General features: G+C 52.3%; 1 protein-coding gene across 3 annotated transcripts in view; it reads right to left on the bottom strand.

Annotated features, from left to right (window-relative positions):
* Window positions 1-9,966: 9,966 nt before the first annotated feature.
* DIRAS2 (DIRAS family GTPase 2) overlaps window positions 9,967-14,789 on the bottom strand; it is a 30,993-nt gene continuing 26,170 nt past the window's right edge. For all 3 annotated transcript variants that reach the window (XM_032427569.1, XM_032427568.1, XM_032427566.1), the window contains exon 2: window positions 9,967-13,881. In XM_032427569.1, coding sequence (XP_032283460.1) covers window positions 13,247-13,846 — 600 coding nt within the window. In that variant the 5' untranslated portion in view covers window positions 13,847-13,881 and the 3' untranslated portion in view covers window positions 9,967-13,246. The remainder of the gene's footprint in view (window positions 13,882-14,789) is intronic.

The raw sequence follows: 14,789 nt of genomic DNA on the forward strand, positions 1-14,789 counted from the left end.
GCCAGGATGTCTGGCAGACACACGGCTGTGCCGGGTACAATGCAGACAGCAAAGGGACAAGCTGGGCGTGTCCCCTCTTCCCGTCGACCTGAACGCCGCTTTCACTGTGGGTGCAGAGGGGGTGAGTGGGCACACCCTCCCTTCCCCACGCCTTTCCTCCTGCTCGCAGCCTGAAACGGGGCAGGGTTACGTGCCCCGGAGCAGCCTCCGTGTGAGAAACGGAGACAGAGAGGCCTAGAGAAATCCGAGGAGCCCCAAGGTGCTCCCCTCCAGACTCCCTAACTCCCCAGGGGAAGACCTTGTTCGAGCCAGGGTCCCTGGGGGTTTGCATTACGGACAGCTGAGCACCAGCCTCAGGAGAAGGACACCAGCCCAGCCCCGTCCGCCGCCGGCTCTGTGTGCAGACAGCGGGACGCTGTCCCTGAGACCCCCGCCTGGCAGCTGGAGGGGGCCCTGGGACCCCAGAAGGGGCCACTGGGCTCCACGTCAGGAAAGGGAAGCAGGAGTCCCCGCAAACCCTCTTCTCGACTCCAAGGGAGAGGAAGGTTTGAAGGGGGCGGGGGTGGGAACTGGCTTTTTCAGATTACCTATATTTTTAGCACTTCCTGAAAGCAGCTATTTTAAGTTGGGTGCGAAGGAAAGTAGCAGCGGATTCTGAAAGAGGAGAGAGTGTGTTCGAAAGCAGAGGAAATGCAAGCTAGAAGACAAGCCCTAGTGACTCAGATCGCTGCGTATTTGGGTTCCTGTCTAGGGGACTAGTGGAAAGCATGCCCCCTCCCCCCCCCCCCCCACTGAGAACAGGGGGACAGAGAAGCATCTGGAGAACCGCTCAGGTGAGCCGCGAGGCAGGTGAGCAGTGAGCAGATCTGGCTGCCCTGCCTGGGACCCCTCTCTCTGATGGAGACAGTCGTCCTCACTGGGACAGTTCCAGCATTTCTCCCCGAGACCCCAGGGTGCCACGCCTTTTGTGTCCGTGCTCGTAGCAGATGCGACTTCCAGTTAAGGCCACGGACAGCAGGGCGTCCGTTTGCCCCGGTCACGGTCACGGTCAGCGTGGAGCCGAGCCCTTGGCGTGTTTCTAGCTACGGGAGCCACGGCCCAAACAGCCCCGCTCCAGACACTCTGCACAGCTCCTCGTTCTAAATGTGATCGTAAAAATCTCAATTAAGAGGATCTTCAATTAATCGAGTGTTCCGGGTAATTTAATTTCCTGGCTTAATTGAGCACTAACCGGAAAAACTTTTCCATTAAAACACGTTTTTTCCGAAGTGTATGGGACACACTTTTGTAACTTAGTGAACCTGGTTTAAATTTTCTCTGATAATGAAGGCCCTGCAGTGCCCCGGCCCGTGGGGCGGAAACCGGCTTCTCTCCAACCAGAAGCACACACACTGCTCCGTGTGGGATCGGACTGTTCGTTTTTTCTAGTCTGCTACTAATTAAGGCTGCAAAGGACGTCTCTGGGCGTAAGACTTTCTTTTATACCTCAAATTAGTTTCAGGGGCGCCTGGGTGGCTCAGGCGGTTAAGCATCTGCCTTCGGCTCAGGTCATGATCCCAGGTCCTGGGATCGAGCCCCGCATCAGGCTCCCTGCTCAGCAGGAAGCCTGCTTCTCCCTCTACCTCTCCCCACCTGTGTGCTCTCTGTCACTGTCTCTCTCTCTCAAATAAACAAAATCTTTAAAAAAAAAAATTAGTTTCAGATATGCCTAAAGTGGAATGTTATGGTCAACTGGGTTATAAAATATTTTATAGTTTTTTTCAGTGTTTCCAAAAAATGTTTCCAAAATGCTGCACCAGTGTTCACCACACTGTTGCCAGGACTCAATATTTTATATATATATTTTTCATTTTTATGCATTTGTATATTAAATTTATGTATATTTATTTACATATTTTTTTTAATTGCAGAGGGTTATTGCTAATGATGAATTTAAACTGGTAACTGAGATGCTGGGAGACCGGTGAGAAAGGTTCTGGGTGAAAAGGAAGCTGGAGAAGGAGAAAGATAAAGCGGGAGACGAAGGGAGAATCAGAGAACAGTCTCGGGGGGAAAAGGAAGCAAGCACTTCAGCCACTGCAGACCATGGCGTGCTGGTAAATGCTTGACCACCGGCTCTCCAGAAAAGAGAACAGAAGCCCTGATTTGCGGCGCTCGCCAAAGTGTGCGTGTTCTTGCCGTGGCCAGTTTCCACCCCCTTAACTCAGAACTGGGAAACATGGGACGTCAGGGCTGTTGTGACCCCATGGGAGCTGGCCCCAGCACCCCGGCTGTGAGAGACCAGGGGACGACTGGGAGGGAGAGAGGATGAGGGTCCTCGGGTGTGGCCGTGGCACCGCCATTGTCCCCGCTGCACCAGGTAAGACTCGCCAGCCAACGCAAGGACCCTAAACAGGACTGGGGACCTGGATGATCACATTTAGATCAAGAGAAACACATGTGCCTTGACCATGGCCCAGCTGAACACACCCCACAGGGAGATTCCCTGCACACTGGGGAGGCAGCGTCCTGTAGGAACCGCCATGACCCCTGACTTTTCGCGGAGTCTTGTTCAATCTGAGCAGATAACGGACGCCTTGAGCCCCGTGGCAGATTTCATTGCATACGTAGTACCCCTTATTGGCCTTCTATTTCTACCAAAGTAGAGCATCCTAATGCAAAACCCTACTGACTCATGATGAGTGACAGTAAGTGGCTGATGATTCTGGCCAAGAGTTCTAAGTACTAAGGACAAAGGTTGAAAACAGACATAGAAATGAGGAGATATTTCACAGTGGACCCTGTCTTCGGGGCTTTATCTGATTTGGGGCTAAAGAGCACGTAATACTCAAAAGCCAGAGGTTAAAAGTTTCAGCAGAGAGATCACAGCAAATGGATTCTTAATCTAGTCCCTAATTTCATTTGGCTTTAGAAAGTGTTTCTTCGTGTTCTCTTTTCAGCATTTGGATCTGGTGTTAAATTATTCATACGATCTCATTGCCTTATTTCTCTAACAAATTTAGAAAAACATAAAATACGAGGAAATTGTTGATGGCCGAGGCATTTTCTCTCCTTGCAAGTTTTGATCGCCTGTCCATGACAGAGCTTGCCAGTGTACTAAGCATTTCTTTTATTTTCTTTATTTCTGCTGCTTTGACATGGGGGCCCTTCCCAGGTTAGCCAATTTCCACAGACAGTAAATGACGGACCTGTGGACATGCCTTTCATATGCAAACCAACCCATGCAAAGGCCACATTGCCACGCTGTGCTCAGTGAGGGGGGTCCACAGAGATGCTGTGGAGAATGCAGAGGATTTGTTGCTGGAGCTCAAGCAGACATCAGGGGCCGTTAGGAAGCATCCTACACACTAGAGAAGGGGGAGCTGAGTCATCTAATGAATCTGGATCTCTCCTAATTTCAAGGAGCCACTGGACCCCTTCCATGTGACAAAGAATAAACATCGACACTATTTAAATAACTATTATTTGAGATTTTGCTGTTACCTTCAGCCAAAGATGCTCATGTCATGCACTATCCCTAATGGAAAACAAAAACAAAAACCATAATATCTAGGCCTGAAGTGATGGGTTCAGGCCTGTGAAGGTTCCCAATTTGTCCCAACAACATGTCTCTTGATTACGCGACTGCCGTTACCAGGATCAGAAAGAAAAGTGTCACTCATCTTTAATGTCAAACACTCGGTCCACGCATTTCTTTTCAATTGTCCACGCACAACACCTGCCCTGCTCTGCTACTTTCTCTAAACACAGACCAACAAGATGCCCATGGTGGCCATCACCGGATTATATTTACAATTTTCACTGTTTTCCTGGGACCGTAAATCAAGAACAGGAGGCACATGGTTAAGCAGCAACAGCTCTGGAAAATAAAGCAGAGCATGGTGTGGCATCTGAGTAAGACAGACCATCCCCTTTCCTTGCCGGTGACTGTGGGTCCCCATGGGTACTGACCCCAGGGTGGTTTCTGCACAGCATGTCACCTCCTGCCAAATAATCACAAATGAGACAAATGACAATGAACACCATCTCCGACAGCGTGGATCCTCTGTTGCCCCCTCATCGTTCCCACCAGGATGCCGTGAGCCGATTCACGATGGAACAGAATCAGCAAACACACCAGTGTGTTTGTGGCTGTTCTTCTCTCTGCGAGGCCACTAATATTAGCTGATGGCGACCAATAAGGAAAGGAATCGCAACCCAAAACCAGTTGTGCTTTCTCCCTGAGAACATCTGCAATAAACACTGAATCTGGTCTTCCAGGTCTCTCTGCGGTTGTAAGACTTTCTCTTTCTGCTATTAAAAGTACAATTTGGGGCTTATTCATTTTCTTTAAAAACAACTCATTAACTTCACATTCAAAAGCATTATTTTGCATTTGTTTCTATTTAAAAAAAAAAAAAAAGGAGACCCTAATGATGGAGAAAGTTGGATGAATTGATAAACTTTCTGACCAAATAATTTATCGGCATGAGGGCTCCAGACCCATAACATGACGTTGTCAGAGGGTTGTGTGTTCTTTCCTAAGCAACTTTTTTTTTTTTTTTTTTGAGGGGAGAGGAGATTCTCGTCTTGGGAAAATTATCGTACTCGCAGATGGACAGATTTGGGCTTCATGACATTCTAAGTTTAGTGTTTGGCTACTCTTTTCTCTCTACCATGACTTTGGCATCAGGTAAGACTCGCCAGTCAACGCAAGGACCCTAAACAGGACTGGGAACCTGGATGATCACATTTAGATCAAGAGAAACACATGACAGATTTGGGCTTCATGACATTGAACCATGACTTCGGCATCAAAAGCAAAACACATGCAATTTAACAAAGATAAGAAGGCGTACACAATGTAAGAAGTGGGAGAACCGGGAGCCACCGTGAGATGCCCAGCGTTAAGGGAATGCCAGCCTCGGGGGAGGACCCGTCCCCGTGGTTCTGGGACAGCTATGAGACGCAACTGGTAGGAACTCAGTGGGATTTCCGAGAAAGCCAATTAGTTTCATATTTCACATTTATAATATTTACAGGAGAAAAAGACTTTTTCAACTGTCTTTTACTTGAAAACTATGGAACTGCTTACAGGCTGCTTAGCTGGCCACGTCTTGAACCGCTGACATGGGGCAAAGGCAGGGTATTTCAAAACATCTGAAGGGTTGGGGCGCCCGGTGGCTCAGTCGGTTGAGCGTCTGCCTTCGGCTCAGGTCATGATCGCAGGGTCCTGGGATCGAGCCCCGCATCGGGCTCCCTGCTCCGAGGGAAGCCTGCTTCTCCCTCTCCCACTCCCCCTGCTTGTGTTCCCTCTCTCACTGTGTCTGTCTCTGTCAAATAAATAAAATCTTTAAAAAAAAAATCTGAAGGGTTTCCACCCAACTGACCAGCACTGATGCATGATTTCTGTTGTCTAATCCAGACTGAACACCAGCCAGCCTAATTTCAAGAATGCTTTTTTTTTTCTTTTTAAATAAGCTGTCAAAGATAAAGTAACAGTTTATAAGTTTGACTTGGGCACGTTCTTCAGAATTTCTTACTTCATAGTACTGTATGTCTTTGTATTGTATATATTGTATTTATTCATTTGTTATTTTAAGAGAAAACTGTTAGCCAGAGGAAATGCTAATCTTTGCGGCTACAAACCAGGGAGGTTGTGTGAGTCAAGGTAGGGTGGGCAGTGCTCCTGGGACACACAGCCCCCCAGATCTCAACAGCTGAGACCAGCAGAGGCATCTTTCTCCCTGAGGCTGTCCATCCACCGCAGGTCAGCAGGGAGCCCCCTCCCGGTCGCCCTGCCTCCCGGCGCCACCGCCCCCAGAGGTACACAGGGACGGGAGACCCAGAGGGCAGCTCCTGGGAGACAACCGCTCCAGCCTGGAAAGAACAGGTGTCTTTAGCATTCTAAACTCCCCTGCCAGAAAGGGTCGGATCCCACATGACACACGGGGAGCCGGGAAGCTCACTCCGACTCTGTGCCCCGAGGTACAGAATGAGAATGTTTGGAGAACACACAGAACCCCCCCAGAAGGCGTAGGTGGGGTTTCCTGCTCATCTTGACCAGTGTTTATGGGGCCCTTACTGGTCCAGAGTACAGTTCCAGTTGCCAAGAATGTTCAGCAGTGACTTCAGTTTAAATAGTAGGGAACGAATCAGGACATGGGCCAAAATCTTTTCAGCACAAGGAAGACGGTGGTAAGAGCCATAAAGGACAGAAAACAGGAGTCAAGAGGGATTCTGACGGTGGAGAGAATTTGTTGGATTTCAATGGCTGCGGAGGGCTTCCCGGAGTTCACTGGGTGGCAGCGCGGACGTGGGAACGGATTCAAATGTGCGGGGATGGGACACGGACACCGACAGCGGAATTCGGAGCAGAGGGGGCACGAGTCCGGTCGCAGCGGTGCATCTTGGCACACCCATTTATGGCGGTATGTTGCTGTGTCACCGAGACGGTGCCCCCGTCCCCCTGTGAGCTCCTGAGCCCTACCCTGTGGTCGTCCCACTGCGTATTGGGGGTACCTTGTAGTGTTGCACTCTGGGGGCTGCTTTACTACTACGGTCCGGGGAACGTGTGTGCACACGTGTGTGTGTGCCCGTGCACGCGCCCTCGGGGCTCACGAGCACGTGGCACTTCCCAGAGGTACTTCTCGAAAGCTCACACGTCCTCGTTAGCCGATGGCGGTCCCGCGTCTGACGGGAGGCCACCGAACGGCTCCCGTCCGCGGTATGGCCTTTGTGGCCGAGAGGGAACCTGCGTGGTTTTCATGTCACGCTCAGTAGGAGAGGCTCTGTCGCCACCCGGGTCCTTCTCACCCCTGATCTCTGTCCTTACAGGAGTTCAGCGGGCCGCCCGTGCTGTACTCCGTTTTCCCACCGGTCGGCGGCCCGCCTCCGTGTGCTTGAGGCAAAGGGACTATGAGGCATCCTGAGAGCAAACGGGTCAGAGCTGAGGTAGGTCTGGAATGTGGGTGAGGTCCGGAGCCCTCGGCCAGGAAAGAATTCTTGAGACGTCTTTGGTGCAAAAAGCTGGTTTTATTAAAGCCCAGGACAGGGCCCGTGGGCAGAAGGAGCAGCCCTGGGGGTGTGAGGGTGACTCATTCTCTACTGGGGAGCTGGGGAGGTAAGGACAGAGGGAGGCGTCCGAAAGGACTTCCACATGCTCAAGAAGCCTCTCAGGATCCTGGAGGCCTGGCCGTTGCCCAGTGAAGGCTGTTCTTCCTTCTAGTAAGACGCTAACATGCACAGAGTAGGGAGCTTCCTGGGGGAACCTTATACTTGGCCGCTCTCAGGTGCTTGTCCATGGGCTGCAGTCATAAAGAAACGGCTGTATCTTCCCTTCTGCCCCAGTTTCCCACGTCACTCGTGGAGGGGAGGGTGATGTTGGGGCTCCAGGATCTTGACTTACGGGCCTCTGGAAGTCAGGTTATTGGTAAGAATGCCTTTTCCTTGTCAATCACTAAGACATTGGTAAACTGAGGGGACTCCTGTCCTGCGGGACTGTGATCTCTGTGAACCGTTGGTGTTCCCTTCCCTTAGTTCTAGGGCAGCCGGAGGGCCTGGGGAAGGTCCCACCTGGGAGTGTGGGGGGCGTGGGGTGTCAGCTTGTGCTTTGTGCTCAGCTCGCCTTCCTTCCCCTCCCTCATCAAAAACAACAACAGTGTTGTCATGGTGACACATTCTGTTACAATCTCCGAGGCAGGTGGCGGCCTCTCTGGGTCCATCAGGGATGTGACATTCCAGGTTGGGCAAAGGCTGTTTTTGGTCAAGAGAAGATAATGGAAAGGTAAGGTGACTGGGAGCCGTCCAGACATGTGGAACTAGGAAGGCGCGGGGGCTCAGGCCCCGTCTGAAGGACGCAGGATGCTGCCGGGCAGAGCCATGGCCTGGAGGCGAAGGAACGGACGAGGTGAGAGCAGAACGTCAGGAGCGCTGACCACTGACCCCCAGCCGAGGTTTCTGGGGCAGCAGCAGGTCGGCAGAGCCAGGACAGGACAGAAGGGGGGGCGTTGGTCTTTGGGATTTGGAGGAACTTGAGGAACTTGAGTTGTCAGGAATGGAGTGTGCGCCTGGGATTGGGCCAGCCTAGGATAGAACCCCCCCAGACAGCTTGGGGCTGGGACCCCAGATCTGCCAGGTCCCCTCACACTCAGAGCTGACGTGACCCCCCCGGGAGGTGCGGTGAGTGGGAGCTCTACCTGGATTACACCTTTCTCTCCATGCCCATCATGGGGGCAGCCAGAGGTGGAGGAGCCCGGGGGCCTCCCACAAATTCCACCAATCTGCTGTCTGCTGTCCAGAAAACTTTCACGGAAGGGAAACTTGATTTAAAAAGCAATGCCCCCCCCCCCCCCCCCCCCCGCCCCAGGTGTAGGGAACTGGCAGACATTTCCTGCTCACCCTGGCTCGCAGCGGGGCTCTCCAACATTAATTCGGCATTTTGATTCCCCGGGAACATCTTGAGCTAAGGCCACGTTCCAGCCCTACTACATTATGATTTCTGGATCGGGGCCTGCGGATCAGTATAGGTTTCAGAACTTCTCCAGGTGACTCCAACATGCAGCAGCAAGGGAGTACAAAGAGACAACAGCCTCGCCACTCCAAGTGTGGTCGGTGACCAGATGCATGGCCTCGAGCCTCCTGGGAATGCAGATCCCCGGGCCCGGCCCAGCCCCGCAGACCCCAGCTCTGGGGAGTCACCAGGTCCTTCAAGAGCTTTATTTGCGCATTAAAGCCTGGTAAGTACCGGATGGGATGCCCTTTAATGGCGCCTAATGGGGCCCGCTGATTGCAATTATCTGCATAAGTGGAGAAACCCCCGATAATGTAGCAATAATGACCCAGGGGCTGGGGAGCAGGCCTAGAGCCAGAGCAGGAAAGCCATTAAAAGAAGTTTCAAGAAAGGGAGGGTTGCTGGTTGCTGGTCATACCTGCACAGATTAATCTTCACACCATCACAAACCTGCCAGGCAGAGTCCGACATGGTCGCAGGCTTCTGTTTGTTTCCACTGAATGCTCAGAATGTGATAAGACAGCTCTGAGGGCTTCGTGCTTATTAATTTAATCCTAAGGGCCGCCCACGCGGCAGATGCTAATTCCCCTTTTTCGAGAAGATCAGAGAGGTTAAAATCCTGCCCGTGGTCACTTAGCTATTCACGGGCAGACAAAGGGGTTTATCTTGTTTATAGTTGTTGGTGTTCCCTGTGTTACCGAAAGTCGGGTTTATATTATAATTAGTGTTGAAAAGGAGGAGTGAGGCCCGAGGGTGTCCAGCAGAAACAGCCCAGAAACAGCACTGGGCTTCTCAATAGCAAACCCACTAACAAACACCATGAGACCCCCAGATGTACACTGGTGGGTCATATGCTTGGGGGATGATCGGCAACATGTGTCTTGGGGGTGTTCAGAGACAAAGTCTCCGGAGGAACTTCTACATGCCAAAGCAGAGGCACAGGATCCCGGGGCCCCGCGCCCCTAGCAAAGTACCAACATCCAGGCAGCTGAGCTCCCAGAGGAATGCGGCTCTGTCTGTCAAGGACCTGCCAGTGGGCTGCACACAGCAAGGAAACTCAGTCCTTCTTTTGCCTTTGTTTCCCACATCAGGGACCACCTGGGAAAACCTTCTGGAGGGGCGCCTGGGGGGCTCGGTTGGTTAAGCATCGGTCTTCAGCTCAGGTCACGATCCCAGGGTCCTGGGATTGAGCCCAGCATCAGGCTCTCAGCTCAGCGGGGAGCCTGCTTCTCCCTCTGCCTCTTCTCCTCCCCTCCTGCTCCTGAGCTCTCGCTCTCAAACAAATAAATACAATCTTAAAAAAAAAAAGAAAGAAAGAAAACCTCCTGGAAACACTGTCCCCATCCCAGCCCCGCGCACAGCGTGACAGCGTCCCGTCCAGCAGTGAGCGCAGGGAGCAGGTGCAGGAGAACTAGCTTAAGACCCTCAGCGACACGCCACACCGCCAAGAATCAGAAACACCACCACCTTCCAGCCAGGGGGTCAGAACTGAAGCTTTATTTCAACAGGTTCCATTATACAGAACATCACTGGCAACTAGAAACTGGTATGCAAGGCTGGTTTTTATAACTGAAGAGTAAATAAAATAGAATCGATAATGGAATTGTAACAATATACACCGTAAATATAAATATACACGTTGATATCCCACATGTAGAAAAGTCATGCTCTGTAAATACTCTTGTCCACGTACGGTCTCTGTGGGGGACCGAGTTCCAGGATGGAGCTTTGAGGGTTTACGTGTGTCCCATTAGTGATGGATGCTTCCAGAGAGCTTATGTAGGTGCAACACATTACAAATCTTGAAAAGGAAATTAAGTATCACAGAGCAGCGTTTAAAACCTCTAATAGTTGTTCTACAAAGAATGAACATTTCTTCAGTATTAGAAATGGTGAAACAAGTATGCTAGCTTACCGATATGTACAATGTACTGCTTTATACTTCAAAAATGCAGGAAGATAAATTATATATATATATAAGACATATATATATATAATTTTAGGTCTAATGAACAATTCAGTATTGCTCTTGTGTTGGTCTTGCTGTATTGCATGCATGCCCAGGGCACGCCCATGGCTTGTCACCAGATGGAGGAGGGACCGGAAGGGACAGGAGGCGACTCGCGGAGCCCCAGGCTTATCCCCGGAATGCCACCTTCAAAGCAGTATTTTGAGTTTCGTGACGTCCTGTGGCCAGGCCAACAACTTCTGTGCCCGTGTGCAACGTAGGACGGGTCCTCCAGAACCACAGCGACACACTCAGGACGGGGCCACATAGATACTAAACACACCCGATTCAGTGCAACTAACTCTTCGAGCCCTGAGACAACTGGGGATCTCCTCAAAGGCTGTTTTGAGATCCTCATCAAACCCTCAGCGCGGTTCATAGAAAATACAGCGGAACGAAGACCCGTGACTGAGGCGTCAACGGCCTTCCTATAAACTCACGGGCAAAGTACAAAGGAACAAAATGGGTCCTGAATACACCCCGGTTTCCAATCATTAAAAGCTTCTCCTATCGATGAATCTCTAAACACCTGAACGGCAGACAGGGACGTGAGAGGCAGAACGGGAACTGTGACTTCTATCAGTGGGAACAGGGCCCCTGGCAGGGAGCCTCAGGGACACACCACTCACGACAGACCCCAGCCTCTGACTGTGGCCATGATGTCCTGTTTCTTCTTCCACTTAGCCCACATCCAAATGACAAACCGACCACATGTCTCTGAGAATAGAAATAGAAAAACAAAATAGGGATAGGTTGAAAAATACACGTTCTAGAAGATTCACCAGCTAAGTGTCACTGTGAAGGCTGCGGGGCAGCCACCACGGGGACGGGGCCTCCCTCGGGACCTGCCGGGACCTGCGGTCTGGCTGAGGCATTGTTCTGGGCCCCCCGACCCCACTGGCGCCCAGGCCGTGTCCACATCGTCCCTGCTCAGGGTGCCTCGAGGAGGCCAGGACGCGGGAAGACGGTGGGGCGGCGGGTTCTCGAAGGCGCTCCCACGCACGCACCACCACACGGGGACTTGCTAGCAGAGCACAGGGGAAGAGCAAAGCTAAGGACGCTGAGCCAGGAAGGGCCGACGGGGGGTGTGCCGAGTGCACGGAGCTGCCCGCGGCCGGAGCCCTGCTCAGACAGCGAGCCACATCGGCTGCAGGACAGACAAGCAGAACCGAAGGGGCTGCATGCAAACGTCCGCAACTTGACCACTCTGCGGAGGAGCCTGGCGCGGCGGCCCGACCGCGGGGGGCTCCCCGGACCAGCCCGGGGCCCGCGGCGCCCTCCAGCTTCCTCCGCCTGCCAGGCAGGAGGCCCTGCTGAAAGGAAGATTCTGGAATCGGGGCCCGTGCGAGCTATGCCGACTGGAACAAACAGGAGGACTCGCGCGCTCTGTCAGTGGGAACTTTCTGGAAGCAGAGCCAAACCAGACTGGGCAGAGCAGTTAAGCTGAGCGGTCTGTGCCTGCGGCAGCCGCCATCCCGTCTCCTCCTGCGCGCAGGAACCGGCAGAGGCCCTGATCCGGTCCGGAGGAGTAAGGATGCACACAAGGTCATGAAGAGGAAAAGGTAATCGTTCCCGGAGTGAACAGCGCATTGAACGCCTCTTAGAAGACACTGTAATGGAGCATGCAGGATAATCTATTACTCGGACACGTTTTCCAGGAATATACTTTTGTTATAGACAGACCATCAAAAACACGGTGAACAACTTCTGTTTCAAGGTATTTCTTTGAGCTGCAAAGTATGGCGTATAGATATCCATGTGATTTAGAAAACGGATGTGCTTCTGGTCTCCGGATGGCCTCTGTTGGCTGCTCCCAGCTGGGTACAAATGGAGTTACTGAAAAGAAGGAAACCATCTTGGAGGGAAAATAATTGTCTAAAACTAGCTACTTTAATTGCATTTATTTAAAATCTGAGGGGCTGCAAGAAGCAGACCCCTCATGGGTCAAAGGAAGGAAAAAGCACATTTCTAGAACCCTCGAGGGTAACACACAGAGCGTTACCACGCTGCGCTAGTCATGTCAAAATATAGTCACTCCCGCCCTGAAGGGTCTCTGACCCAGCAGGATGCCCTTTGTGAACTCATCATTGTAGGTGAAATAAATACTCCAAAAGGTGACAGGGACACCTGCTAACTAGGTCTAGTGATGGGAGTGCCTCCCCTCAGAGCGGCGAGGCTCACGGGTCAGGGACCCGACAGTGAGCACCCTCGGGGGGACGCCGTGCCGTGTTATCTGTAATTCTGCTAAAGGACCTGAAATGGAACAACGTTGGCCTGGGCTCCCGCCCCTCCCGCCCCCGAGGGTGTCCAGCCCCCAATCGAGCGGAGGGAAAGGCCTGGTCTTGGGGGGGGGGGGGCAGCTGCAGGGTCACATGCTGTCACATGCATGCAGATGGGACCTGCTTCCCCCAGCCCAGGCTGCTCCCGCGGCTGCCGGCCCGACGCCTCCTCTGGGATGAGCTGCCTTCAGAGACGGCCGGCGCCTCTCTCAGTTCCCCACGATGCTGGGCATGGCGGCCTCCATCTGAGCCGCTGGGCAGAATCCCCGATTCTGGAGAGGGGGTGCTTATTGGTGGTGGTGTGATAGGCCCTCTCGGGGACAACAGGGCCCGGCTCGGTCCAAAGGCGATATTGAACACGTGGGCATCATACATGCTACCCTGACGATGGGGGGTGTCACGTGGGGAGGGGAAGGGGGCGGGACGGGGGGGGGGAAACACGCCACGGCTCCTCCCACGGACCGGCCTTCACATGACCACACATTTGCCCTTGAGCTTTTCTTTCCTTTTCTGCTGCTTGCTCTTTTTCCCGTCGATCTGGAGGCTCACGGTCCTGCGCTTCTCCAGGTTGAGCAGCTCCTGAAAGAGCTCCTTCACGTTGTGGTTGAGCTTGGCCGAGGTCTCCATGAAGGCGCACTTCCATTTCCGGGCCAGGGCCTCGGCCTCGCCGCTCTCCACCTCGCGGCTGGGGCTCTCGTCGCACTTGTTGCCCACCAGCATGATGGGGATGCTCTCCACGTCCCCTTTGATCTCGCAGATTTGTTCGTAGATGGGCTTGAGCTCCTCCAAGGACTGCCGGCTGGTGATGGAGTAGACCAGGATGAAGGCGTGGCCCTTGGAGATGGACAGCCGCTGCATGGCCGGAAACTGGTGGCTGCCCGTGGTGTCCGTGATCTGCAGCGTGCAGATGCTCTTGTCGCAGCTGATCACCTGCCGGTAGGTGTCCTCCACCGTGGGGATGTAGCTCTCCCGGAACGTGCCCTTCACGAAGCGCAGCACCAGCGAGCTCTTGCCCACGCCCCCTGCGCCGAACACGGCCACACGGTAGTCATTGCTCTGCTCCGGCATGTTGCTTGAGACCTCTGACTGTCACCAGGAAGCACCTAGCAGGGGAACCAGACGTGGGAGAGAATTCGTTAAAAAAAAAACAAAAAAACAAGGAAGTAAAGAAAATCTCGAGAAGGATTGCTCTACCCTCTTCTGAAAGCTTAAAAAGAACAGGAGGGATACATTTTGTTTTCACAGTCCCGACATAAGATAATTTGAATTTCATTTAAAAATTCTAGAATTCTAAATCCAGTAATTATGGTCAATCTCCAATTTTCAATAGGGCCGTAGCTCTATTCAGCAGCCAACTAGAGTCAGTCTGTTTCTCCTTCTCAGACCATGACTCTGAGCATCCCTGTGCCTAGGGAGAAGGTGCCAAGTCAGTCCAAGGCAGGTGGAATCAAGGAAAGGTAAAGGGGACATGGGAATGAACCACCCTCCCAACACACACATACACACACACACACACACACACACACACACACACAATCGCAGAGGACCCTTATTGTTTTATGCAAAGTACTGTGAACACCCAATATTCAGGTCATAATAATACGTGATTTTTTATAAGGATAAGGAGGGGGGAGTGGAGAGTAGGATGCTATTAATATTTATTCAATGTTTATATTAGCCCATGAAATCCTCACCACCCCATAGCACTGGTGTCACTGTCCCCACTGTATAATGAGAACACTGGAACACAGAGGACATGGGGAAATGTAATGTCCCTGACTTCACCCAGCTGGTGACAGGGGCTGGTGGCAGTGCTTGGGCGCTGCTGAGGCCATGGTGTGGACTGTCTCATTGAGCAGCGTTGACAGGTAACTAAGGAGCTTGGAGGGGCCTTTCATTCAAATCAAATTTCAGTCAAAATTAAAACGGTCGTAGGTACTTTCTTTTTAAGAATTACCAGGAGCTGGGGCGCCTGGGTGGCTCAGTCATTAAGCGTCTGCCTTCGGCTCAG

This window comes from Phoca vitulina, unplaced genomic scaffold, assembly GCF_004348235.1.
Source record: "Phoca vitulina isolate PV1807 unplaced genomic scaffold, GSC_HSeal_1.0 scaffold37, whole genome shotgun sequence".
Lineage (NCBI taxonomy): Eukaryota > Metazoa > Chordata > Mammalia > Carnivora > Phocidae > Phoca > Phoca vitulina.